At 44.1% G+C, this 26,140-nt stretch overlaps 1 protein-coding gene and 1 non-coding gene across 2 annotated transcripts in view; both read left to right on the top strand.

The window, feature by feature from the left end:
* Positions 1-3,985: 3,985 nt before the first annotated feature.
* GPI (glucose-6-phosphate isomerase) overlaps positions 3,986-26,140 on the top strand; it is a 37,928-nt gene continuing 15,773 nt past the window's right edge. The window contains exons 1-4 of the mRNA XM_038753714.1: positions 3,986-4,477; positions 19,509-19,599; positions 21,681-21,749; positions 24,533-24,652. Of these exons, the coding sequence (XP_038609642.1) occupies positions 4,356-4,477; positions 19,509-19,599; positions 21,681-21,749; positions 24,533-24,652 (402 nt within the window). The 5' untranslated portion in view covers positions 3,986-4,355. The remainder of the gene's footprint in view (positions 4,478-19,508; positions 19,600-21,680; positions 21,750-24,532; positions 24,653-26,140) is intronic.
* On the top strand, positions 9,728-9,855 carry LOC119935450. Its single transcript, XR_005453334.1, has one exon. It is a non-coding gene; the product is annotated as a U6atac minor spliceosomal RNA (small nuclear RNA).

Raw genomic sequence — 26,140 nt, 5'->3', positions numbered from 1 at the left:
GTGGGCTCCCAGTTTACAGGAATTCTCAGGGAATTTCACAGGGGCCCACTCCAATGCCCCCAAGTCAGTGGTGACTAAAAGTGGCAGGGCCCCCCCTTTCCTCTGCTCCTCCTCCCCTCTGCATCACCCCAACTCGCTCCCTTTGCTCTATTCCCCCTCCCCGCCCCACAGCACTTGTGTATATCTGTACATATCTATAATTCTGTTTATTATATTGATGCCTGTTTACTTGTTTTGATGTCCGTCTCCCCCCTTCTAATAATGATAATTATTATTATGGTATTTGTTAAGCGCTTACTATGTATCAAGCACTGTTCTAAGCGCTGGGGTAGACACAAGGTAATCAGGTTGTCCCTCGTGGGGCACACAGTCTTCATCCCTATTTTCCAGATGAGGCCCAGAGAGGTGAAGTGGCTTGCCCAAGGTCACACAGCAGACAAGCGGCGGAGCCGGGATTAGAACCCACATCCTCTGACTCCTAAGCCTGGGCTTTGCCCATGAAGCCACGCTGCTTCCCTAGACTGGAAACCTGGGGGTGGGCAGGGATTATCTCTATTGCTGAATTGTACTTTCCAAGTGCTTAGTACAGTGCTCTGCACACAGTAAGCGCTCAATAAATACAATTGAATGGATGAATGGATGGATGGATGGATGGATGGATGGATAGATGGATGGATGGATGGATGGATGAATGGATGGATTCATTCATTCAATCGTATTTATTGAGCGCTTACTGTGTGCAGAGCACTGTACTAAGCACTTGGGAAGTACAAGTCGGCAACATCTAGAGACGGTCCCTACCCAACAACGGGCTCACAGTCTAGAAGGGGGAGACAGACAACAAAACAACACATGTAGACAGGTGTCAAAATCGTCAGAACAAATAGAATTATAGCTATATACACATCATATGAATGAATGAATGGGTAAATTAATGAATGAGTGGATGGATAATAATGATAATGATGGTATTTGTTAAGCGCTTACTGTGTGCCGAGCACTGTTCTAAGCGCTGGGGAGGTTACAAGGTGATCAGGTTGTCCCACGTGGGGCTCACGGTCTTCATCCCCCTTTTCCAGATGAGGGAACTGAGGCCCAGAGAAGTGAAGTGACTTGCCCAAAGTCACCCAGATGACAACTGGTGGAGCTGGGATTAGAACCCATGACCTTCGACTCCCAAGCCCGGGCTCTTTCCACTGAGCCACGCTGCTTCTCTAAACTATTATTTAGGTGATCCAGTTGCCCCACGTGGGGCTCACAGTCTTCATCCCCATTTTCCAGATGAGGTCACTGAGGCTCAGAGAAGTGAAACTACTCGCCCAAGGTCACACAGCAAACAAGCAGCATGGCTCAGTGGAAAGAGCACGGGCTTTGGAGTCAGAGGTCAGGGGTTCAAGTCCCAGCTCTGCCAATTATCAGCTGTGTGACTTTGGGCAAGTCACCTCACTTCTCTGGGCCTCAGTTACCGCATCTGTCAAATGAGGATGAAGACTGTGAGTCCCCCATGGGACAACCTGATCACCTTGTAACTTCCCCAGGGCTTAGAACAGTGCTTTGCACATAGTAAGCCCTTAATAAATGCCATCATTATTATTATCATTATTCTCTATGCCTCAGTTACCGCATCTGTAAAATGGGGATGAAGACTGTGAGCCCCCCGTGGGACAACCTGATCACCTTGTAACTTCCCCAGTGCTTAGAACAGTGCTTTGCCCATAGTAAGCACTTAATAAATGCCATTATTATTATTAAGTAGAGGAGCGGGATTAGAACCCACGACCTCTGACTCCCAAGCCCGGGCCTCTTTCCGCTGAGCCACGCTGCTTCGATGAAAGAATGAATGAAGGAATGAATGAATGAATCAATCAATCAATCGTATTTATTGAGCACTTACTGTGTGCAGAGCACTGGACTAAGCGCTTGGGAAGTACAAGTTGGAAACATACAGAGACAGTCCCTACCCAACAGTGGGCTCACAGTCTAAAAGGGGGAGACAGAGAACAAAACCAAACATACTAACAAAATAAAATAAATAGAATAGATATGTACAAGTAAAATGAATAAATAAATAGAGTAATAAATATGTACAAACATATATACATATATACAGGTGCTGTGGGGAAGGGAAAGAGGTAAGGCGGGGGGGATGGAGGGGGGGAAAGGGGAGAGGAAGGAGGGGGCTCAGTCTGGGAAGGCCTCCTGGAGGAGGTGAGCTCTCAGTAGGGCCTTGAAGGGAGGAAGAGAGCTAGCTTGGCGGACATATGGAGGGAGGGCATTCCAGGCCAGGGGGATGACATGGGCCGGGGGTCGACGGCGGGACAGTGAGGAGGTTAGCGGCAGAGGAGCGGAAGGTGCAGACTGGGCTGTAGAAGGAGAGAAGGGAGGTGAGGGAGGAGGGGGCGAGGGGATGGACAGCCTTGAAGCCCAGGGTGAGGAGTTTCTGCCTGATGTGCAGGTTGATTGGTCGCCACTGGAGAATTTTGAGGAGGGGAGTAACATGCCCAGAGTGTTTCTGGACAAAGACAATCCGGGCAGCAGCATGAAGTATGGATTGAAGTGGGGAGAAACACGAGGATGGGAGATCAGAGAGAAGGCTGATACAGTAGTCCAGACGGGATAGGATGAGAGCTTGAGCGAGCAGGGTAGCGGTTTGGATGGAGAGGAAAGGGCGGATCTTGGTGATGTTGTGGAGCTGAGACTGGCAGGTTTTGATGACGGCTTGGATGTGAGGGGTGAACGAGAGAGCAGAGTCGAGGATGACATCAAGGTTGCGGGCTTGTGAGACAGGAAGGATGGTAGTGCCGTCAACAGTGATGGGAAAGCCAGGGAGATGGCAGGGTTTGGGAAGGAAGACAAGGAGTTCAGTCTTGGACATGTTGAGTTTTAGGTGGCTGGCCGACACCCAGATGGAGATGTCCTGAAGGCAGGAGGAGATGCGAGCCTGGAGAGAGGGGGAGAGAGCAGGGGCAGAGATGTAGATCTGGGTGTCATCAGCGTAGAGATGATAGTTGAAGCCGTGGGAGCAAAAGAGGTCACCAAGGGAGTGAGTGTAGATCGAGAACAGAAGGGGACCAAGAACTGAACCTTGAGGAACCCCCACAGTAAGGGGATGGGAGGGGGAGGAGGAGCCTGCAAAAGAGACTGAGAATGAAAGACCACAGAGATAAGAGGAGAACCAGGAGAAGATGGAGTCCGTGAAGCCAAGGTTGGATAGCGTGTTGAGAAAGGGGTGGTCCACAGTGTCGAAGGCAGCTGAGAGGTCGAGGAGGATTAGGATAGAGTATAAGCCGTTGGATTTGGCAAGCAGGAGGTCATCGGTGACCTTTGAGAGGGCAGTTTCTGTGGAATGTAGGGGATGGAAGCCAGACTGGAGGGGGTCGAGGAGAGAGTTGGTGTTGAGGAATTTGAGGCAGGGCGTGTAGACGACTCGTTCAAGGAGTTTGGAAAGGAATGGTAGGAGGGAGATGGGGTGATAACTAGAAGGTGAGGTGGGGTCAAGAGAGGGTTTTTTTTAGGATGGGAGAGACATGGGCATGTTTGAAGGCAGAGGGGAAGGAACCAGTGGAGAGTGAGTGGTTGAAGATGGAAGTTAAGGTGGGGAGAAGGGACTGAGCGAGAGATTTCATGAGAGGGAATGGGATCAGAAACACAGGTGGCCACAGTAGCACTTGAGAGGAGGGAGGAGAGCTCCTCTGAGGAGACTGCTGGGAAGGATGGCAGAGTAGCGGAGAGCGTTGAGAGCCGGGGGGGTTGGAGAAGGGAGGGGGGAAGTGACTTTGGGGAGGTCGGATCTGATGGATTTCATTTTATTAAGGAAGTAGGAGGCCAGATCGTTGGGGGTGAGGGAAGGAGGAGGGGGAAGGAGGATGAATGACGGGGACGGGGGAGGGAGGGGGCGTGTCAGGCCCGCCCGGGAACGGTCTCCGCCTTTTTCCCGGCAGCCCCCGCGGCAGCAGCGTTGGCCCGAACGTTGGCAGCCGCAGGGGGAGCGTCAGCCCCGAACGGTCCCCAGCTTTTTCCCGGCAGCCTCCGCGGCAGCAGCGTTGGGCCGAACGTTGGCAGCCGCTCGGGAGCGTTAGCCCGGAACGGTCCCCAGCTTTTTCCCGGCAGCCTCCGCGGCGGCAGCAGCGTTGGAATTAGCCCCGAACGGTCCCCGCCTTGTTTCCCGGCAGCCTCCGCGGCAGCAGCAGCAGCGTTGGCGTTAGCCCCGAACGGTCCCCGCCTTGTTTCCCGGCAGCCTCCGCGGCAGCAGCGTTGCAGGCAACGTTGGCCGCAGCAGCGTTAGCAGGACTGCAGCAGCAGCAGCAGCGTTAGCACCGCCTTGACATCTTTCCCCCCTTACCCCTGAAGCAGCCATGGCCGCCCTGAGCAGCGACCCCCAGTTCCAGCAGCTGGCCCAGTGGCATAAAGCCCACGCCGCCGCCCTTAACCTGCGGAAGCTGTTCGACGCGGACAAGGAGCGCTTCGGAAAATTCAGGTCCGGGGGACCCCCCTACCCCACCCCCCGGGAGGGCTGGGCATCCTGGGCATGGGGCTCCTGGGGATTAATTGATCGACTAATTGACCCTTTCCCCATGTTCTTCCTCAAGGCCTGAATTCCCCTCACATCCAACAGCCCACCACTTGTCCCGCTTTCAAAACCCACCTAAAATCACATCATCTACAAGAGACCTTCCCAGAATAAGCCCTTCAGTTCTCCTATCTGCCCTCTCCTCTAAACTAGGCTGTTACTCTATTTATTTTATTTGTATATATCTATTCTATTTATTTTATTTTGTTAGTATGTTTGGTTTTGTTCTCTGTCTCCCCCTTTTCGACTGTTAGCCCACTGTTGGGTAGGGACTGTCTCTATATGTTGCCAACTTGGACTTCCCAAGCGCTTAGTCCAGTGCTCTGCACATAGTAAGCGCTCAATAAATATGATTGATTGATTGATTCTGACTCAGGCCCAGTCCTCTCCCCCTCGTCCCCCTCTCCATCCCCCTCATCTTACCTCCTTCCCTTCCCCACAGCACCTGTATATATGTATATATGTTTGTACAGATTTATTACTCTATTTATTTATTTTACTTGTACATATCTATTCTATTTATTTTATTTTGTTAGTGTGTTTGGTTTTGTTCTCTGTCTCCCCCTTTTCGACTGTGAGCCCACTGTTGGGTAGGGACTGTCTCTATGTGTTGCCAATTTGTACTTCCCAAGCGCTTAGTCCAGTGCTCTGCACATAGTAAGCGCTCAATAAATACGATTGATTGATTGATTAAGCATGTCATACTCACCCCAGACCCACAGTGCCTCTGTAAATATTCTTCTACTGTACTATTTCCCCTTTCTCTAGTCCATTTTAATGTCTGTCTCTCCCTGTAGACTGCAGTTATTTGGGGGCAGAGATCACATCTAACAACTCTGCTGTATTGTACTTTTCCAAATGCTTAGCACAGTGCCCCCCTCCATCCCTCCCCCGGCCTGGACCAGGTTTTCGCCTTCCCCGTGCTCACCCCGGAAACCCAAATGGACGGAGGAAAAAAACCGGCCTCAAAGCCGGAGGTTTGCAGGCCCCCAACAAGCAGCCCGTAATAATAATTCATTCCGTCGTATTTATTGAGCTATTACTGCGTGCAGAGCACCGTACTAAGCGCTTGGGAAGGACAGGTTGGCAACGTATAGAGACGGTCCCTCCCCAATCAATCAATCATTCAATCTGGCAACGTATAGAGACGGTCCCTACCCAATCAATCAATCGTATTGAGCGCTTACTGTGGGCAGAACACTGTACTAAGCTTCATTCAATCGTACTGAGCGCTTACTGTGTGCTAGAGCACCGTACTAAGCGCTTGGGAAGGGCAAGTTGGCAACGTATAGAGACGGTCCCTACCCAATCAATCAATCAATCGTATTTATTGAGTGCTTACTGTGTGCAGAACACTGTGCTAAGCTTCATTCAATCGTATTGAGCGCTTACTGTGTGCTAGAGCACCGTACTAAGCGCTTGGGAAGGGCAAGTTGGCAACATATAGAGACGGTCCCTACCCAATCAATCAATCAATCGTATTTATTGAGCGCTTACTGTGTGCAGAACACTGTACTAAGCTTCATTCAATCGTTTTGAGCGCTTACTGTGTGCTAGAGCACCGTACTAAGCGCTTGGGAAGGACAGGTTGGCAACGTATAGAGACGGTCCCTACCCAACATTCATTCATTCATTCAATCGTATTGAGCGCTTACTGTGTGCTAGAGCACTGTACTAAGCGCTTGGGAAGGACAAGTTGGCAATGTATAGAGACGGTCCCTACCCAATCAATCAATCAATCTGGCAACGTATAGAGACGGTCCCTACCCAATCAATCGTATTTATTGAGCGCTTACTGTGTGCAGAACACTGTACTAAGCTTCATTTAATCGTATTGAGCGCTTACTGTGTGCTAGAGCACCGTACTAAGCGCTTGGGAAGGACAGGTTGGCAACGTATAGAGACGGTCCCTACCCAGTCAATCAATCAATCGTATTTATTGAGCGCTTACTGTGTGCAGAACACTGTACTAAGCTTCATTCAATCGTATTGAGTGCTTACTGTGTGCTAGAGAAACGTACTAAGCGCTTGGGAAGGGTGAGTTGGCAACGTATAGAGACGGTCCCTACCCAACATTCATTCATTCAATCGCATTTATTGAGCGCTTACTGTGTGCAGAGCACTGTACTAAGCGCGTGGGAAGGACAAGTTGGCAACGTATAGGGACGGTCCCTACCCAACATTGATTCATTCAATCGTATTTATTGAGCGCTTACTGTGTGCAGAGCACTGGACTAAGCGCTTGGGAAGGACAAGTTGGCAAATATAGAGACGGTCCCTACCCAACAGTGGGCTCACAGTCTAGAAAATAATAATAATAATAATGATAATAATGCCATTTGTTACGCGCTTACTATGTGCAAAGCACTGTTCTAAGCGCTGGGGAGGGGATACAAGGTGATCAGGTTGTCCCACAGGGGTCGCACAATCTTAATCCCCATTTTACAGAGGAGGGAACTGAGGCTCAGAGAAGTGGCTTGCCCAAGGTCACACAGCAGACAGGTGGCAGAGCTGGGATTCGAACCCATAACCTGTATATATGTATATGTTTGTATGAATTTATTACTCTATTTTATTTGTGCATATTTATTCTATTTATTTTATTTTGTTAAGATGTTTTGTTTTGTTGTCTGTCTCCCCCTTCTAGACTGTGAGCCCACTGTTGGGTAGGGACCGTCTCTAAATGTTGCCAACTTGTCCTTCCCAAGCGCTTAGTCCAGTGCTCTGCACACAGTAAGCGCTCAATAAATACGATTGAATGAATGAATGAATGACCTCTGACTCCCAAGCTCGGGCTCTTTCCACTGACCCACACTGCTTCTCTAGGGCTTTGGGGGATCGGTGGGGGGCACCCAGGTGCATTTTTTATAATGGCATTTTTATTAAGCGCTTACTATGTGCACAGCACTTTTCTAAGCGCGGGGGAGGTTCCAAGGTGATCAGGTTGTCCCACGGTGGGGGGGGGCTCACAGTCTTAATCCCCATTTTACAGATGAGGGAACTGAGGCTCAGAGAAGTGACTCTGTGAGCCCACTGTTGGGTAGAGACTGGCTCTATATGTTACCAACTTGTACTTCCCAAGCGCTTAGTACAGTGCTGTGCACACAGTAAGGGCTCAATAAATGAAAAATGAATGAAGTGACTTGCCCAAAGTCACCCAGCTGACAAGTGGCAGAGCCGGAGTTTGAACCCATGACCTCTGACTCCAAAGCCCGGGCCCTTTCCACTGAGCCACGCTGCTTCCCCATTTTTCTGCCCCCCCCCCGCCGAAGCCCCAAGTGAATCCCCCTCCTCCTCCGAGCCCCTCCAGGGCCCAAACCCCTCTGGGGGCCCCGATAGCTTTCTTTTTTTGGGGGGGGTGTCGCACACCGGTGGATGCACCGCAATTTATTGGGGGGGGGTGGGGGCGTCTGGAGGGAACCGCCTTGCTCTGCACGTTTGCCCTTGATTCGTCCTTGTAGGCTAGTACGTGCCGGGAAGCACATACACACAGTCTCTCCCCTCTCTCCCTCTCTCTGCACACGTATATGCATGTATATATATATATACACACACACATATATTCATTCAGTCGTATTTGTTGACTGCTTACTGTATGCAGAGCACTGAACTAAGTGCTTGATATATATACACGTATATTCATTCAATCGCACTGAATGCTTACTGTATGCAGAGCACTGAACTAAGTGCTTGATATATATATATATATGCATGTATATTCATTCATTCAATCGTATTGAGTGCTTACTGTCTGCAGAGCACTGAACTAAGTGCTTGATATACATATATATACACACACAAATATTCATTCATTCAATCGTATTTATTGAGTGCTTACTGTATGCAAAGCACTGAACTGTGCTTGATATATATATAAATATGTATATTCATTCATTCAATTGTATTTATTGACTGCTTACTGTATGCAGAGTACTGAACTAAGTGCTTGATATATATATATATATACACACACGTATAGCCATTCATTCAATCGTATTTGACTGCTTACTGTATGCAGAGCACTGAACTAAGTGCTTGATATATATGTGTATATTCATTCATTCAATTGTATTTATTGACTGCTTACTGTATGCAGAGCACTGAACTAGGTGCTTGATATATATACACACACACACACATATAGTCATTCATTCAATCGTATTTATTGACTGCTTACTGTATGCAGAGCACTGAACTAAGTGCTTGATATATATATGTATATATACACGTATATTCATTCATTCAATCGTATTTATTGACTGCTTACTGTATGCAGAGCACTGAATTAAGTGCTTGATATATATAGACACACACGTATATTCATTCATTCAATCATATTAACTGCTTACTGTATGCAGAGCACTGAACTAAGTGCTTGATACATATTTATATATATCTATATATACACACGTATATTCATTCATTCAGTCATATTGACTGCTTACTGTATGCAGAGCACTGAACTGTGCTTGATATACATATATGTACACACGTGTATTCATTAAATCGTATTTATTGAGTGCATACTGTATGCAGAGCACTGAACTAAGTGCTTGATATATATATACGTATATTCATTCATTCAATTGTATTTATTGAGTGCTTACTCTATGCAAAGCACTGAACTAAGTGCTTGATATACATATATACGTATATTCATTCATTCAATCATATTTATTGACCACTTACTGTGTGCAAAGCACTGTATTAAACACTTGATATACATATATACATATACACACACATGCATATACATATACACACGTGCATATACATATATATGCACACATGAGAACAGTGTTGGCACATAGTAAGCGAATAATAATAATAACAATGATGGCATTTATTGAGCACTTACTATATGCAAAGCACTGTTTCAAGTGCGGGGGAGGTTACAAGGTGATCAGTTTGTCCCACGGGTGGCTCACAGTCTTAATCCCCATTTTACAGATGAGGTAACTGAGGCACAGAGAAGTTAAGTGGCTTGCCCAAAGGCTCACAGCTGACATTTGGCAGAGCTGGGATTTGAACCCGTGACCTCTGACTCCAAAGCCCATGCTCTTTCCACTGCTTAACAAATACCATCAATATATCTATATCTATATAGTTATATAGACATATACAGATATATTTAGATATACACCCTCACTCATATATATATATACATATACAAGAGAAGGTTGTCACCCCCCTTAAGAAGGATGAAAGAGGTCCTAGTGGCCTTTACAACACATATATGATTAAGGCATTGCCACCTACTTCGTGGCATCTAGCCAAGTTTTTTTATCTATAATTTTACTTATTTATATGGGTGCCTGTCTACTTATATTGATGATGGTATTTCTTAAGCATTTACTATGTGCCAAGCACTGTTCTAAGCACTGGGCTAGATACAAAGGTAATCAGGTTGTCCCACGTGGGGTGCTCAGTCTTCATCCCCATTTTACAGATAAGGTCACTGAGGCACAGTGAAGTGACAGCTGATAAGTGGTGGAGCCAGGATTAGAACCCACAACCTCAGACTCCCAAGCCCGGGCTCTTGCCACTAAGCCACGCTTGCTCTGCACACAGCGCTCAATAAATACGATTGATTGATTGATTGATTCTCTATTGATGTCTGTCTCTCCCACCGCCCAGATTGTGAGCTCATTGTAAGCAGGGATTATCTCTCTCTGTTGCTGTACTGGACTTTCCAAGTGCTTGGGACAGTGCTCTGCACACAGTGAGCACTCAATAAATGCGACTGAATGAATATATATCTCCCCCTCCCCCTTTCATATTGATTTGGAGCAACAAGAGTGGCGTTATGGATCACTCCATTTCCCTACCCTTTCTCAGCGATGTGCTTACTCACGATGACCATTATTTTTTTCCTCTCTTTCTCGTCATTCTCAACACTCAGGATGAGCCGTATGCTCTGCCTCTTTCAGGCTGGTTAGGTGGCACCATCTTCTCCCTGCATGCCTTTATCATCATTATTATTATTAATAATAATAATCATCCTCTGCTCTGCCTCTTTCAGGCTGGTTAGATGGCACCATCTTCTCCCTGCATGCCTTTATCATTATTATTAGTAGTAGTAATAATAATCATATTTATTGAGCACTTACTGTGTGCAAAGCACTGTACTAAGCACTTGGGAGGGTACAGTATAGCATTAAGCACATTCCCTCCCCACAATGAGCTCACAGTGTAGAGGGGACCCTATATAATAATAATAATAATGATGGCATTTGTTAAGCGCTTACTATGTGCCAAGCACTGTTCTCCCTCCCTTCCCCACAGCACCTGTATATATGTATATATGTTTGCACATATTTTTTTACTCTATTTATTTATTGTTTAATTTATTTGTACATGTCTATTCTATTTATTTTATTTTGTTAGTATGTTTGGTTTTGTTCTCTGTCTCCCCCTTTTAGACTGTGAGCCCACTGTTGGGTAGGGACTGTCTCTACATGTTGCCAATTTGTACTTCCCAAGCGCTTAGTACAGTGCTCTGCACATAGTAAGCGCTCAATAAATACGATTGATGATGATGATGATGATCACCCTTCCCCCTTCAAATCTCTGCTACCTGTCCCCCTGCCAACTTCATTGAGGAAATACGTTCAAGCCCCAGCTGGCCATTTTGATAAGCCAGAAGTGGCAGGGAGAAAGAAGCAGAAAAGAAACACCAAATTAATCACCGTGAAAGATGGTTTAAACAGTCCAGTTAGCCGTTTGTGTGCCTAATCTGGAATTTGGACTGGGGAAGGAGAGGTACTCCAGGAGAGCTTTCGCCACCCGCCTCCCAATTCGCCTCAACCTGGGGGAAAGCAGTGGAGAGAGCTCAGGCCTGGGGTCAGAGGATCCGAGTTATAATTCCGGCCGTACCACCTGTTGGCTGTGTGAACTTGGGGAAGTCATTTTATTTCCTCCATGCCTCCCCTGTAAAATGGGGAAGAAGAGCGCGGGCCCCATGTCAGACATGGACTGTGTCCAACCTGATTAGCTTGGATCCACCCCAGTCCTTAGTACTGTCCCCAGCACGTAGTAAAGACTTAACAAATACCATTTAAAAAAAAACAACAACAAAGAAAACCTGTCAGCCATTAGATGCACGCAGATTGCTGTATTAGGAACGGAGGAAGTTGATACTCCGAAAGGTGATCAGGAGTAACACAAATACAAAATGAAATACGTGTGGTGGTAGCATAAAAATACTAAAACCATATGAGTATGTAATGCACAGAGATCAATCAGTGGTATTTATTGAGCACTTACCGTGTGCAGAACACTGTACTAAGTGCTTGGGAGTTGCCGACTTGTACTGCCCAAGTGCTTAGTACGGTGCTCTGCACACAGTAAGTGCTCAATAAATACGATTGATTGATTGGACTGGTTCCCAGCTCACAACGAGCTTACAGTCTAGAAGGAGAAACAGACATTAATATAAATAAGTAATTTGTACTATATAATTTATAGACCTGTACTTAAGTGCTGTGGGGCTAAGGGCGGGGCGATTACCAAATGCCCAAAGGTCACAGATCCAAGAGCATAGCTGTCACAGAAGGGAGAGGGAGCCGAGGAAAAGGTTGCTTAATAAGGGGAGGCCTCTTGGAGGAGATTCATTCAATCGTATTTATTGAGCGCTTACTGTGTGTAGAGCACTGTACTAAGTGCTTGGGAGATGTGACCTTAATAAGGCCTGGAAGGTGGGGAGAGGGGTAGTCTGGTGTCTATTTATAATATTAAGAGGTATTCATAAATGCTTAAGAATTCTTGAAGCTATTAGTGCCCAGAGTTGAGAGGAGGTAATTGGAGCAGGCTTCGTGGAGGAGCTGGATTTTCAGGAGAGAGTGAAGGGTGGTAGTATGGATCTGGGACTAAGGTCTGCTTAATTTGGAGCAGAGAGCCTGAACAGCAGGGGAAGCAGTGTGGCCTAGTGGTTAGAGCACGGGCCCAGAAGTCAGAAGGACCTGGGTTCTAATTCTGGTACCACCACTTGTCTGCTGGGTGACCTTAGGGATGTCACTTCTCTGTACCTTAGTTACCTCATCTGTAAAAGGGGGATTAAAATTGTGGACCCCCCCATACAAGCCCCCTGATTAGCTTCATTCATTCATTCAATCGTATTTATTGAGCGCTTACTGTGTGCAGAGCACTGTGCTAAGCGCTTGGAAAGTACAATTTGGCAACAGAGACAATCCCTACCCAACAACGGGCTCACAGTCTAGAAGGGGGAGACAGACAACAAAACAAGTAGACAGGCATCAATAGCATCAAAATAGATAAATAGAATTAAAGATGTATGCACATCATTATTAAAATAAATAGAATAATAAATATACAAATATACACGGGTGCTGTGGGTTGGGGAAGGCGGTAGGGCAGAGGGAGGGAGTAGGGGCGATGGAGAGGGGAGGAGGAGCAGGGGAAAAGGGGGGCTCAGTCTGGGAAGGCCTCCTGGAAGAGGTGAGCTCTCAGTAGGGCTTTGAAGGAGGGAAGAGAGCTAGTTTGGCGGAGGTGAGGAGGGAGGGCGTTCCAGGCCAGAGGCTTAGTACAGTGCTCTGCACATAGTAAGTGCTCAATAAATGCGATTGATGATGATGTGGGCAGGGGTGGACGGTGGGACAGGCGAGAACGAGGCACAGTGAGGAGGTAGGCTGGGCTGGAGAAGGAGAGAAGGGAGGTGAGGTAGGAGGGGGTAAGGTGATGGAGAGCTTTGGTGAGGAGTTTTTGCTTGATGCAAAGGCTGATAGGCAATCAGTATCTACTCCAGCGCTTAGTACAGTGCCTGGCAAGTAGTAAATGTTCATCAAATACCTGGGGGGAGGAAGGGTGTAAAATAAGTAGCATTCACCTCCCTCCCATCCCCACAGCACATATGTATATATCTGTAATTTATTTATTTATATGTATTAATGTCTGTCTCCCCCTAGACTGTGAGCCCATTGTGGTCAGGGAATGCGCCTGTTGTCTTGTACTCTCCCAAGCGCTTAGTACAGTGCTTTGCACACAGTAAGCACTCATAAATACGATTGACTGGATGAAAGCAGCAGCCGCCAGCCAGTGAAGAGTTTTAAAGTCCATGAATAAAACGTTCCACTGAAGATTTCAGAGAGGGAGTGAATGTAAATTCTCCCTGTTGGATGGTAAGCTCCATGAGGACAGCGATTGTGTCTCCCTACTCTTTTGTACTCTCCCGAGCATTTGCAACAGTGCTCTGCACACAGTAAGGGTTTAGTAAATACCATTGATTGACAGGATCAGAAGGACCCCTGGGTGAAACAGGAAGCTGACGCAAGGACTGGTTGGATGTCTGAATTTTCTAAGAAACAGCCCTACTCCATACCAACAGCTTTAGTAGACTCTTACTCCGAGAAGCACCGGTTTCCCATGAGTAAGACTAGAGGTTTGTGTCTGAATTAAGCTGGTCCATTGGTCACTTTGGTGGGACAAAAGCCTTCCAGTGCTCTGCACACAGTAAGCGCTCAATAAATACGATTGATTCCTGGACTATTTGTCACTGCACCCCCATGTCCCTTGGATTTACTCCTTCTTTCCCTTCCCCTCCCTTCCGCTTACCGCTCTGCCTGCTTCCATTCCTTCCCTTCAGTCAATCATTCATATTTATTGAGTGCTTGCTGTGCGCAGAGCACTGTACTAAGCACTTGGGAGAGTATAGTATAATATAACAGACACATTCCCTGCCCACAAGGAGCTTGCAATCTTCTCCCTCACCCAACCTTTACCCTGCACTCATTCACTTTGCCTCCACTGCTTACATGCTTAGTACAGTGCTTTGTACACAATGATCACTCAGTAAATACAATTGAAAGCTTTCCTTTCTTTCACTGGGCTGGGTCCCCCCCCAGATAACTCCAACAAGGGCAAAGTTCGGCAATAGCCAAGGTTACTGCTTCCTCATTTAAAGCAGAGGCTGATTTTTTAAAATGGTATTTTTTAAATGCTTACTTTGGTTTATGGAATATAAGTGCATACTCGTGGCTCAGTGGAAAGAGCACGGGCTTTGGAGTCAGAGGTCATGGGTTCAAATCCCAGCTCTGCCAATTGTCAGCTGTGTGACTTTAACTTCCCTGTGCCTTGGTTCCCTCATCTGTAAAATGGGGATTAAGACTGTGAGCCCCCCATGGGACAACCTGATCACCTTGTAACCTCCCCAGCACTTAGAACAGTGTTTTGCACAGAGTAAGCGCTTAATAAATGCCATCATTATTATTATCGTTATTATTATTATTACTCTGGCCCAGGCAGTATACTAAGCACTAGGGTAGATCCAAGCTAATCAGGTTGGGCACAGTCCATATCCCACATGGGGCTCACAGTCATAATCGCCATTTTATAGATGAGGCAAGTGAGACACAGAGAACCTAAGTAACTTGCCATGGTCACTTAGTATTGTCTACATACATAATAGATACCCAATAAATACTTTTAATTGACTTGAAAGACCTCCCCTAAGTTCCAGAATACATGCTGTGAGCCCTAGCACTGTGCACTGGCATAATTCCACCCTGGTGTTGGCTCCTTATTTTGATCCATATTATTCTTCAATGAATATAATTCTTTTTAAAATACTAGAAAGAAATATGTGATCTATACGTTGTAACATGGAAGCAGTTTCATTTTTTGTGTTTTGTGGTTTTTGCTCCCATTTTGGAAGTCTTTGACTCAGTGAGTTTGGGGTTGGTCGACACAAAATGTGATCTTATATGTCAAATTTCCTGGCCAGTTAACCTTCTTTAAAACCTTAGTTCTTACTAATCCAGTTCTTCTGTTGATTCTCTTTAAGATTATGGGTGTGTACCGTTCACCATTCTAATGTACAAAAAAGGGAGTGTGCAGATAGGTGAAACCTTCTAGGAGAGCAGCTATTGTATTTCTTCTGGTATTGTTTTAGTAACAAACTGGCTTGGAGAGGCAAGGCTTAATTCTTCCGTATCAAACCAGCTGACACTTCTTACTGGTGTTATTTGTACTCTAGCTGATGATTTTGAGTGACCTCTTTGTCCTTTAGATTTTTTTGCCCTTCAAGACTAGAATACACTGTTCTGGATCCCATTCTGAATAAATGTCACGCTGCCTACACCGTGTGCTGGATCTAAGCAAGAATGAAGTGCACTTCGTCTGTCAAGTGTGTGAATAGTATTTATAAGAAAACCCATGGGGAATTGAGGACCATTCTGTTTCAGTTATGTCAAGCTTTTAGGAGTTGTAGGTTGTTTTATAGCCACCGCCCTCCTAGGAATCTCTGCGTCTTCCCAGGACTACATGTTTGTAGGATTCCCTGCAGTTGTCTCTGGGCCCGTACAAGTCCCCTGGGAACAGAATTGGACTGACCTTGTTTTAGTTTCACAGAAAATTTTGTTTGGTCATGAGCCAGTTCATTTCCTAGACTGGGGCTCCGGTTCCAAGCCCAGCGTCTTTTAGTCTCTGTAGCATCCTTTTGTCCAGACCACATAATATATGCAGGAGGGAGCAGGTCCTGTGAACTTTTAAAACAGATTCATTGACTGCCCCATCCTCTGAAGTAAGATAAAGATGAAGTGGAAACTCACATAGGAATTGCTTTCCTTTAGGTAGTTGAAAAGTCTGAGGTTATTTTGCCACAAACTCAGTAGAAAGAGGTCTTTTAAAAGTAAAATGCACCTAAGCCTTTGCTGGACTTTAGCTCCCTACTCTGTTCTTAACAATCCCCAAAGAAGGAAATCCTACAGCTCCATTGGAACTCATTTCAATGTGTCACAGTCGCTCTAGGTAGGAAATTGTAGCTCCTGAGAGAATTTCAAAATTGGTTTGCAGTTTCAGGTGAGTAATTTAAAAGTTGGGGCAAGTAATTTAGAAGTTTAGGGCAAGTTACCAGCACTGAATATATGTGGGTGAGATGTGACTCTCCAGTTCTCTCTGTGTTTAGAACACGTAATATTTCCTTGAACTCTAGTTTTAATGTATTCTATGTATATATGCAGAAACATAATCACTCTTAGCCATGTCTTTCTACATTTAAAGGCGGGCCCATGCACCAGTATCCTAAATCTTAAGAATCAAACTTGACATCAGTCCCATAGTTAAGTCTTTTCCATTTTGCACTTGTTCTTACAACTGAGCCATGTTTAATGTTTTTTATGGCATTTGTTAAGCACTTACGAATTGGCAGGCAGTGTACTAAGCGCTGGGGTGGATACAACAAGCAAACCAGGCTGGACACAGCCCCTGTCCCATGTGGGACTCAGTCTCAAAATCTCCTCACCCTGGACTTCAAGGCTGTCCATCACCTCGCCCCCTCCTACCTCACCTCCCTTCTCTCCTTCTCCAGCCCAGCCTGCACCCTCCGCTCCTCCGCCGCTAATCTCCTCACCGTTAGGCCTCGTTCTCGCCTGTCCCGCCATCGACCCCAGGCCCACGTCCTCCCCCGGGCCTGGAATGCCCTCCCTCTGCCCATTCGCCATGCTAGCTCTCTTCCTCCCTTCAAGGCCCTACTGAGAGCTCACCTCCTCCAGGAGGCCTTCCCAGACTGAGCCCCTTCCTTCCTCTCCCCCTCGCCCCCCTCTCCATCCCCCCATCTTACCTCCTTCCCTTCCCCACTGCACCTGTATATATGTATATATGTTTGTACATATTTGTTACTCTATTTATTTTACTTGTACATATCTATTCTATTTATTTTAGTTTGTTAGTATGTTTGGTTTTGTTCTCTGTCTCCCCCTTTTAGACTGTGAGCCCACTGTTGGGTAGGGACTGTCTCTATATGTTGCCAACTTGTACTTCCCAAGTGCTTAGTACAGTGCTCTGCACACAGTAAGCGCTCAATAAATATGATTGATTGATATAGAGTCCATTTAATGCAGATCCTCCTCTTCTGCGAGGCAAGCCTTGGGAGGGGACAGGGGATTGAGTTAGGGGCAACAAGTCCAGTTGTATGTACTATATATATGTGTATATATGGCAAGCTAAAGTATAATTACATTTACTGAAATAGTGGTGGACAAAGGTATTTTAACTGATAGTGTAGTACCTTAAAGTAATGCTCAATTAATGGTATTTATGCATGCCTACTGTGAGAGAGCACTGCACTGTGTGCTGGGGAGAGTACCCTGCCTATTGGGAGCCTACAGACTAGAGGGGAAAGCAGACAAAATAAATTAGACAGATATGTACAAAAGTGCAGTGGGTATAGGGAATGGGTGAATATTGAAATGCTACTGATTTCAGTCAATTAATGGTATTTATTGAGTGCTTACTCTGTGCAGAGCACTGATTTTTAATTTTAGAGTACAGCAGCTCTCATTGCGTTCTGAATTATCCAGTGTCTTTCTCTAGTCAGGCAGTTATTAAACCCTAGGAAGTTGATATAATAATTATCCTGGTGAAAATTGACTTTTATTTCTGGTTGTGCCATTGTAAAATGCCAAGTAGTCTTCTCTCTGGTCAGTTCCTGGAGTGTTGAGTTTTAGGGGTCGTTATTTCTGTGCTTTCTGGCTGATAACCGTGACCTCAAATCTCCCTCTCCCTAAATCTTAGGGGTACTACTACTGATAATAATAGTGGTGTTTGTTAAGTGCTTACAATGTGCCAGGTACTGAACAAAATGCTGGGGTAGATATAAGCAAGCCGTGTCCTTACTTAGAAGTACAGAAGTCCTTTTTGGTATGTTGCTGTGGTGGGGTAGCAGCATGTAATAATGATGATGGTATTTGTTAAGCACTTACTATGTGCCAAGCACTGTTCTAAGCTCTGGAGTGATGATTTTGCTATCACTACTGCTGTTCCTTCCCTACTCCCTTTAGAGTGGATGTTCCTCCTGGACGGGGATTATGCCTTACTCTCTTGTAGGCAGGTACTTAGAAATTGTTATGCCGAAACTGTCCTAGGGACAGTGCCTGCTAATTCTGTTTTACTGTACTCTCCCAAATGCTTAGTACTGTGCTCCTGCAGCAAAGTAAGCTCTCAATAAGTACCCCTGACTGATCTCTTCACAGTGGCATAAAAAGCTATGGTAGAAAGAAGATCACCGGTGGTAACACACAAATGGCTGCTGCTCAAGAACTGTTCCTCCCCTTATTAATAATTATATTTATTAAGCTCTTACTGTGGGCAGAGCATTCTACTAAGCACTTGGGGGAGTACAGTATAACAGAGTTGGTAGACATGCTCCCTGCCCACAATGCGGTTACAGTCTAGAGGGGGAGGTAATGATAATAGTAGTAATAATGATATTTGTTAAGGGCTTACTACATGCCAAGCATTGTACTACTCAGGTTGGACAAAGTCCCTGTTCCACATAGGGCTCAAAGACTAAGGGGGAGGGAGATCAGATATTTAAACCCCATTTTATGGATGAGGAAATGGAGACACAGAGAAGCAGCGTGGCTCAGTGGAAAGATCCCAGGCTTTGGAGTCAGAGGTCATGGGTTCAAATTCCGGCTCTGCCAACTGTCAGCTGTGTGACTTCGGGCAAGTCACTTCACTTCTCTGAGCCTCAGTTACCTCATCTGTAAAATGGGGACTAAGATTGTGAGCCTCATATGGGACAACCTGATTATCTTGTATCCTCCCCAGCGCTTAGAACAGTGCTTTGCACATAGTAAGCGCTTAACAAATACCAAAATTATTATTATTATTATTATTATTATTCAAAGCCACACAGCAGGGAAGTGGCAGAGGTGGGATTAGAGCCCAGGTCCTCTGACTTCATCAATCAATCAATCATATTTATTGAGCGCTTACTGTGTGCAGAGTACTGTACTAAACACTTGGGAAGTACAAGTTGGCGACATAATGCCTGTGTTCTTTCCACCAGGCCATCCTGCTTCCCCTTGGACCAGTATCCTCCAGTTTAACATGAAGAATTAGGGTGAAGGCCCCATTATAGTAATAGTTTGCTGATTTTATTTACTATGTAATCTAATAAAATAATTTTTCTTTTGACCAGCTTGACTCTTAACACTGATCATGGAGATATTTTGGTGGATTATTCAAAGAACCTTGTTACAGAGGAAGTGATGAAGATGCTACTGGGGCTGGTAATTTCTTTCATCTCAAAGATTAATTTCATCAGATTCTGGATGCTTTAGAGGTTTCATTAGAAATGTAAAAAATTAGTATAACTCTTTGATTCATAGCTGAATTTAGAGTACTTTTCTACTCAAATCCATTCCCGTAAGAAGATCTGTTGGGTATTTATTGGAAATTTTGACTCATTCTCACTTTGTATAATGCAAGTTAAATGACTAAAGTAATTAACCCAAATTGCATTTGCAAGGGAAGGTGATACATAAAGCACTTCACACTGTTTGTAAAATCTAAGGAATGCAAAAGGCTTGAAAGATGTTTCCTTTCTCTTATAGAAAATGGTTTTATTGCTTTCAAGTATTACTCTTAAACTTCCCCTTCCCCTTCCATTTATTCAATCAATTTTGATTGTAGGAGATAATGTCCCCTTTTTTTGTTGTTTTTTTGGTTTCAATGTGGTCTGCTAATGTTTCTTCTGAAGAAGTCATCTTTGCCAAATCAGAGGTGACCTCAGCCGAGGGAGATTCAACCTTCTCATTTTCCCTCATGTTCTCCCGTAGGAACTTCCAAGTTTTGCAGTTTGTGTTGTTGCAGCCTACTGCAACAACTGCAGCCTACTGGAGCGCTTCAAAATAATGACTATTTTTAACATCAGAAGATGGTTCACCTTAAAATAACAATTAGGAAATTGCAGGTGACATCTGTCTTTTTTTAAATCTAGGTGGTTTGGGGCCTCTCCAAACCCCTCTCTCTGCCTTTTGCTCCTTCCTTGCTGTTCCCCTTTTTGGGAACTTATTATTACTCTCTATAGGTAGAGAATCCCTATTAGTATGCTCTGGGCCCCCTTGAAACATCCTCCCCCTCAACACTTTGGAAGAGTATGAGCCCACTGTTGGGTAGGGACCGCCTCTATGTGTTGCCAACTTGTACTTCCCAAGCGCTTAGTACAGTGCTCTGCACACAGTAAGCGCTCAATAAATACGATTGAAGAAGAAGAAGAGTGACCGGCAAAGAGAAGTGTAGGGAACTCTTCCCTATTCTCATTTCCCCTCTTTTAAGGAAATTCTTTAACATTGAGTAAGACAGCTGCCACCTACAAACCCAGAGGCAGATTGTTGGCATACCCACACAGAAACCGAGAACCGACAAGAGAGCCATGATATGCATGACATAAAAGCAGTTTTTCCATTCTAAAGCATCAGCTTTTAGAGGTCTGCCTTCAATCTAAGGTTTGGTTTTGGAGAAACAGTGTTTAACAGTCCTGTGGGGACTGATCATCTATTAAGGGCTTCTGCTTTCCTCACTTTATTTTGTGAAGGTAGCTGAATGAAAGAGAGAAAGTGAAAGGACATTCAGTGTGCTTCATTTAAAGCGGCTGATAATCTCTTGTAGAAAATTAGGGGCTTAGAGTGGTCTCTTAGCTCCATAGATCTGTTTGTCAATCAATCATAATTATTGAGCGCTTACCGTGTGCAGAGCACTGTACTAAGTGCTTAGGAGTCACAAAATTTGCTGCCCAAAAAACACTTTCTGGAGTTCGCTGGGGGTACTAACTTCCCACCAGCCAGGGAGCAAGGGACTGGGTATGGCTGACTGTTTGCTCGAAGCGAAAAGTAGCCTACTGGTTGCCTTGGCAAAGGCTTCCAAGAGTTAGTATCCTTGGGACCAACAACCGAAGAGTTCCATGGATCCTCATGGAGTCTTGATCATTCTAGATCGGTATAAGAGAATTGGTACAAAATGGGATGACCTCCCCAATCCCAAAAGTGACCAGAGTACTACTCAATCAATTTAGAGTTAAAGTTAGAGTTGGTAGACTTGATCCCTAACACCAGGAGCTTACCAAATACGATACCTGTAAAAGTCAAAGCACCTCCTTCATAATAATACCAAGAAGTGACTTGGGCACATTTCTTTTTGATTTCTCCCACTGCATGAGTTACCTTAACTAACATGAAGATGACCTTTAAACCTGGCAATACTGTGCTATACAGACAATGCTAGTTCTCATTGACGCAGAAGGTTCTTTTGTTTGTTAGAAGTTGTGCCTTTGCTAACCAAAATAAAACTGTCTCTCAATCCATTTTTTTAGGCAAAGTCGAGGGGTGTTGAAACTGCACGCGAGCGAATGTTCAGTGGAGAGAAGATCAACTTTACTGAGGTAAAATTATTTTGGTCCGTGACTTAGGCATCTGACATGTCAGTGTTCGTAACAAAGGCTGCATAGCACTGGCTCCTTATTGCAAGACTCAGGTGAACATGAGAAGAACTGCAGATTAATGATGTAACAAATATCATCACTATTATTATTATTGACTTTCAATAGGCTGGAATTGCATTCATTCATTCAATTAATTGTTGTATTTATTGAGCGCTTACTGTGTGCAGAGCACTATACTAAGCACTTGGAAAGTACAGTTCAGCAACAGAGACAGTCCCTGCCCACAAGAGGTTCACAGTCTAGAAGGGGGAGACAGACATCAAAACAAACAAACAGGCAGCAAGGAGGTATATTACATTGTATATATGTAGTGAGGATTACTTTTTGATTAAAACATCTTTTTATAGATTTCTTCCTGCTCTTCCAGTAAGCATCTCATTTGCTCTTCCTTTTTATTTGGATTTGAATTGAACTCTTGCTTAGTCATTACTGTCTCCAGTGTCTAGATTTCTTAAACTGTTATGTAACACTTTTGCAAGGAAAAAGAGTGCTGCAAAAGTGTTTCAACATGCCCATTACCAGACTTATTTTTTGTGTTAATCCTTTGGAAGATATCAGATCAGTTTTTAATCATTGTTGAGGGTTTTTTTGGAGGGCGGGGAGGGCTCTTGGGTTTTTTTTTTTTATAACTGTAGTTACTTCTACACCTGAGCTGCTTGTTTTAGGATAGGAAAGAAACTGACAGTCAAGACAAAATAATGAAGTTTTTCTGCATATACTACTGTGATTCACTTATTAGTCAGTTGTATCTGTTTTGTGTTTACTGTGTGCAGAGCACTGTCCAAAGCACTTGCACTGTACTAAGCAAATAAAATTATGGTATTTAAGTGCTTACTATGTGCCAGACACTGTATTAAGTGCTGGAGTAGATGCAAGCTAATCAGGTTGGACGCAGTCCATGTCGGTTTACAGTCTTAATCCCTATTTCACAGAAGAGGTAACGGAGGTACAGAGAAGTTAAGTGACCTCCCCAAAGTCACATAGCAGGCAGGTGGAAGAGCTGGGATTAGAACCAAGGTCCTTCTTATTCCCTGGCCCGTGCTATATTCACTGCTTCTCAGCATGGCTTACTTGTTAGGTGCTTACTATGTGCTAAGCACTGTACTAAGTGCCTGGCTAGATATTCAGGTTGGACATAGTCTCTGTCTCACATTGTACTCACAGTCTGAGTATGAGGAAATAGGACCTCTACAAACATGACAAAATAATACTTGCCCTAATGTTCCGATTCACTTCAAGATGAATTATGTCAGATTAGGAAATCCAAAATTTTGAATTTTATAGTGAATGGATAAAATATGTCAAATAACCTGTCTGTGTAAATTTTGTGGTGTTCTTCTAGGCCTAAAACTCAATTCAAAAGATAACAATTAGTTTCATTAATAAGTGGAAATGAGGAATTTAGCACCACACGTGCTCTTAATCTCTGCCATGTTCCTGTGAGAGTTCTGTTATCCTATTCTAGCAAAGAGGCGACTGAGGCCAAAGAGGTTTAATCAGTGATTCTCAAACCATGGTCCAGGTGATGCCATAGATGTGGCCGCTCTTATTTTTATTATTTGGGGGCTGGTACAATTGGGCCTTACCAGAAATGAGGGAAAGTCCCAAATGGAAGAGGATCAAGCCAAGGAGATTCTCTGTTTGCTTGCAGTCTTCATAAGCAGTTTCTGCCATTTTGGGTCCGCGTTCATTCTAATTAACTTGTGTAGTTTGGTTTTGCCTCCCTTCGTTGTTTGCTCTGCTGATTTCATAGTGGTGCCCATTGTAGAGAGAAACCTGAAGACATTCTAGGTTAATTGGTTAGTGTAGGTTAACATTTTTGCATTACTGATGAACCATCCTCTTATCCAAAGAACACTAGTACAATTGTAAATGTCTCCTCATTAAGAATTTTGTTTCCAGAGTCAAGCAGGTTGTAATAATAATGATGGCATTTGTTAAGTGCTTACTATGTGCAAAGCACTGTTCTAAGTGCTGGGGAGGATACAAGGTGATCAGGTTGTCCCACGTGGGGCTCACAGTCTTAATCCCCATTTTACAGATGAGGTAACTGAGGTTATGACAAGACATTGCAGCTGCAAAATAATCCGATTCTAACTGCAAATGCTCCTGTGTAATCCCAGTTATTTGTAGCAGTTGCCTCAATATTTGAGATAAAGTCAATAATTTTTCCACTCCTGTCTCCAAACCATCTAGTGGATATTGTTTTAGCACTTAATTTGAGGTGCTTTGTAGCTTATGTGTCAGTTTTGACTTTGTGTTTTTATTTATTTATATTAATGGCTGTCTCCCTCTCTAGACTGTGAGCTTCTTGTGGATAGGGAACTTGTCTACCAACCCTGTTATGTTATACTCTCCCAGGCGCTTACTGGAGTGCTGTGCACAGTAAGTGCTCAATAAATTGATTGATTGATTGATTCAAGCAATCTGTTTCTGTGCTCCCTTTCCTTGGCTCGTAGGCAAAAAGGACTTTGTTTCCTAGAACTAGGATCCCCAATAAACATTCTGTGTCGGTATCAAAAAATATTTTGTACTAATTTCAGTATAGGAAGTCAGTTTTCCATTTTATAAATGTATCTACTGGGCCAGTTTTGTGATTAGATGATAAAGCTGCAAGTGGTTCATCAGTGGTGAAAGTAATTTTTTGCGTGGCGTTGTTTTCTCTGTAGCTAGAATTTCATAAATAATAACTCTGTACTTTTAAAAATACTTCTCTTTTTCAGGACCGGGCTGTGCTGCATATTGCTCTGAGGAATCGTTCTAATACTCCAATTTTAGTAGAGGGGAAAGATGTAGTACCAGAGGTGAACAAGGTGCTGGAGAAAATGAAGATTTTTTGCCAGGTACTGGATTATTCTTGAGTATTGCTTCCCTCTGCATAGGCTGTACTTAGTAGGAAAACAGCCACTACGCAATTCACAAGTGAAGGGCAAAGAGAGAATGGATTGTTAATTAAAGCTTTTAGCCTCATCTTCTGTTTCTATTCTATATTCTATTAGTGGGCAGCAGTTTCTATTTGAGGTTTTGTTACTGCTTTGAACCCTACCGGTTGGCATCTTTGGGGAGAGTTTGAGGGGTTTTTTTGTTACATTTTGGGGGGTTTTTTGATGAAAGTGGATCCCGAGCATCTCTTTTCAATTCTGAGTTTATTGAATTTTAAAATTCTGCTGTTTTGTGATTTGCCTGCGGCATTATTGAGTTGAATTACCTATTTCCCGGAGGTTTTCTTAGTTGACACCTTTACTAATGAATGATTGCTTTTCTATGCTGGTAGATAAGGGCCTTCCAGAAGATACTGGCATGTCTACTTATTTTGTCAGATCAGTCGGCCAGGGGTATTTATTGAGCTCTTTCTACGTACAGAGCAACGTACTAAGTGCTTAAGGGAGTACAATACAACAGAATTAGCAGACACATTCTATGTCCATAATGAGCTTACACTTTAGAGAGATAGATGCCTTGGTAGTTCATTTCCTTCTAAAGGTGAGTTGGATACTATAGACCCCCTTCCTGCTTAGCTCTTTCATTCATTCATTCAACTGTATTTATTGAGTGCTTACTGTGTGTGCAGAGCACTGTACTAAGCGCTTGGGAAGTACAAACTGGCAACATATAGAGACGGTCCCTACCCAACAACGGGCCTAGTCTTCAATTCTTATTGGGTTTTCACAAATATATATTCATTTTCATTTTCAAGAGACCTGAAGCATTACAATACTTTCTATTTAGCTATATGGAAGGTTTTCTCCCTCTCTCTCTTTTTTTTTCCTCCTCTTCCCCACCCCACTCTTTTTAGGTAACATTTGCATCCTCTTGCCTCATACTGCAGTTAGCTCAAGAGCTTAGGATCCTATTCTGGTCAATTGTACTGCAAAATAATTTTCTCAGCAGTTAGACTGGCTCACAGCATAATTCTAGTTAATAGGTGTCATTTGTGTTAAGGTCATTTGAATTTTTAATGGAAAACCAAGCACAATAAGACTCATTTTTATAAAGGTCAATAATTATTGACTTTTTTGGTCAATGCAGTTTTATTATTAGAGCATTGGTTCCAAGGAAATATTGGTGATTTAAAGCAAAAAATTAAACCTTTTGGCAGTAATTTGCTCACTTTATTCTATTAAGTATGTGCGTAAGGTACCTCAGCTTAAAATTCTGTCAGGTTTCAAGTTTTTGTTGCAGATAATCAGGCCTCAGATGATTACTTTCTCCCTGAAAGGAACAGAGCTGCCTCTGCCTCTTTGTCTCTTTGACTTCCAATTTTTAGGTAGTTGGCCAGTTACACACATTCTGAAGCTCCAATTGGCTATTTAACAAGGATTAACCGTTAG

This window comes from Tachyglossus aculeatus, chromosome 11, assembly GCF_015852505.1.
Source record: "Tachyglossus aculeatus isolate mTacAcu1 chromosome 11, mTacAcu1.pri, whole genome shotgun sequence".
NCBI classification, from domain to species: Eukaryota; Metazoa; Chordata; class Mammalia; order Monotremata; family Tachyglossidae; genus Tachyglossus; species Tachyglossus aculeatus.
This window is presented reverse-complemented; position numbering and strand designations above follow the sequence as displayed.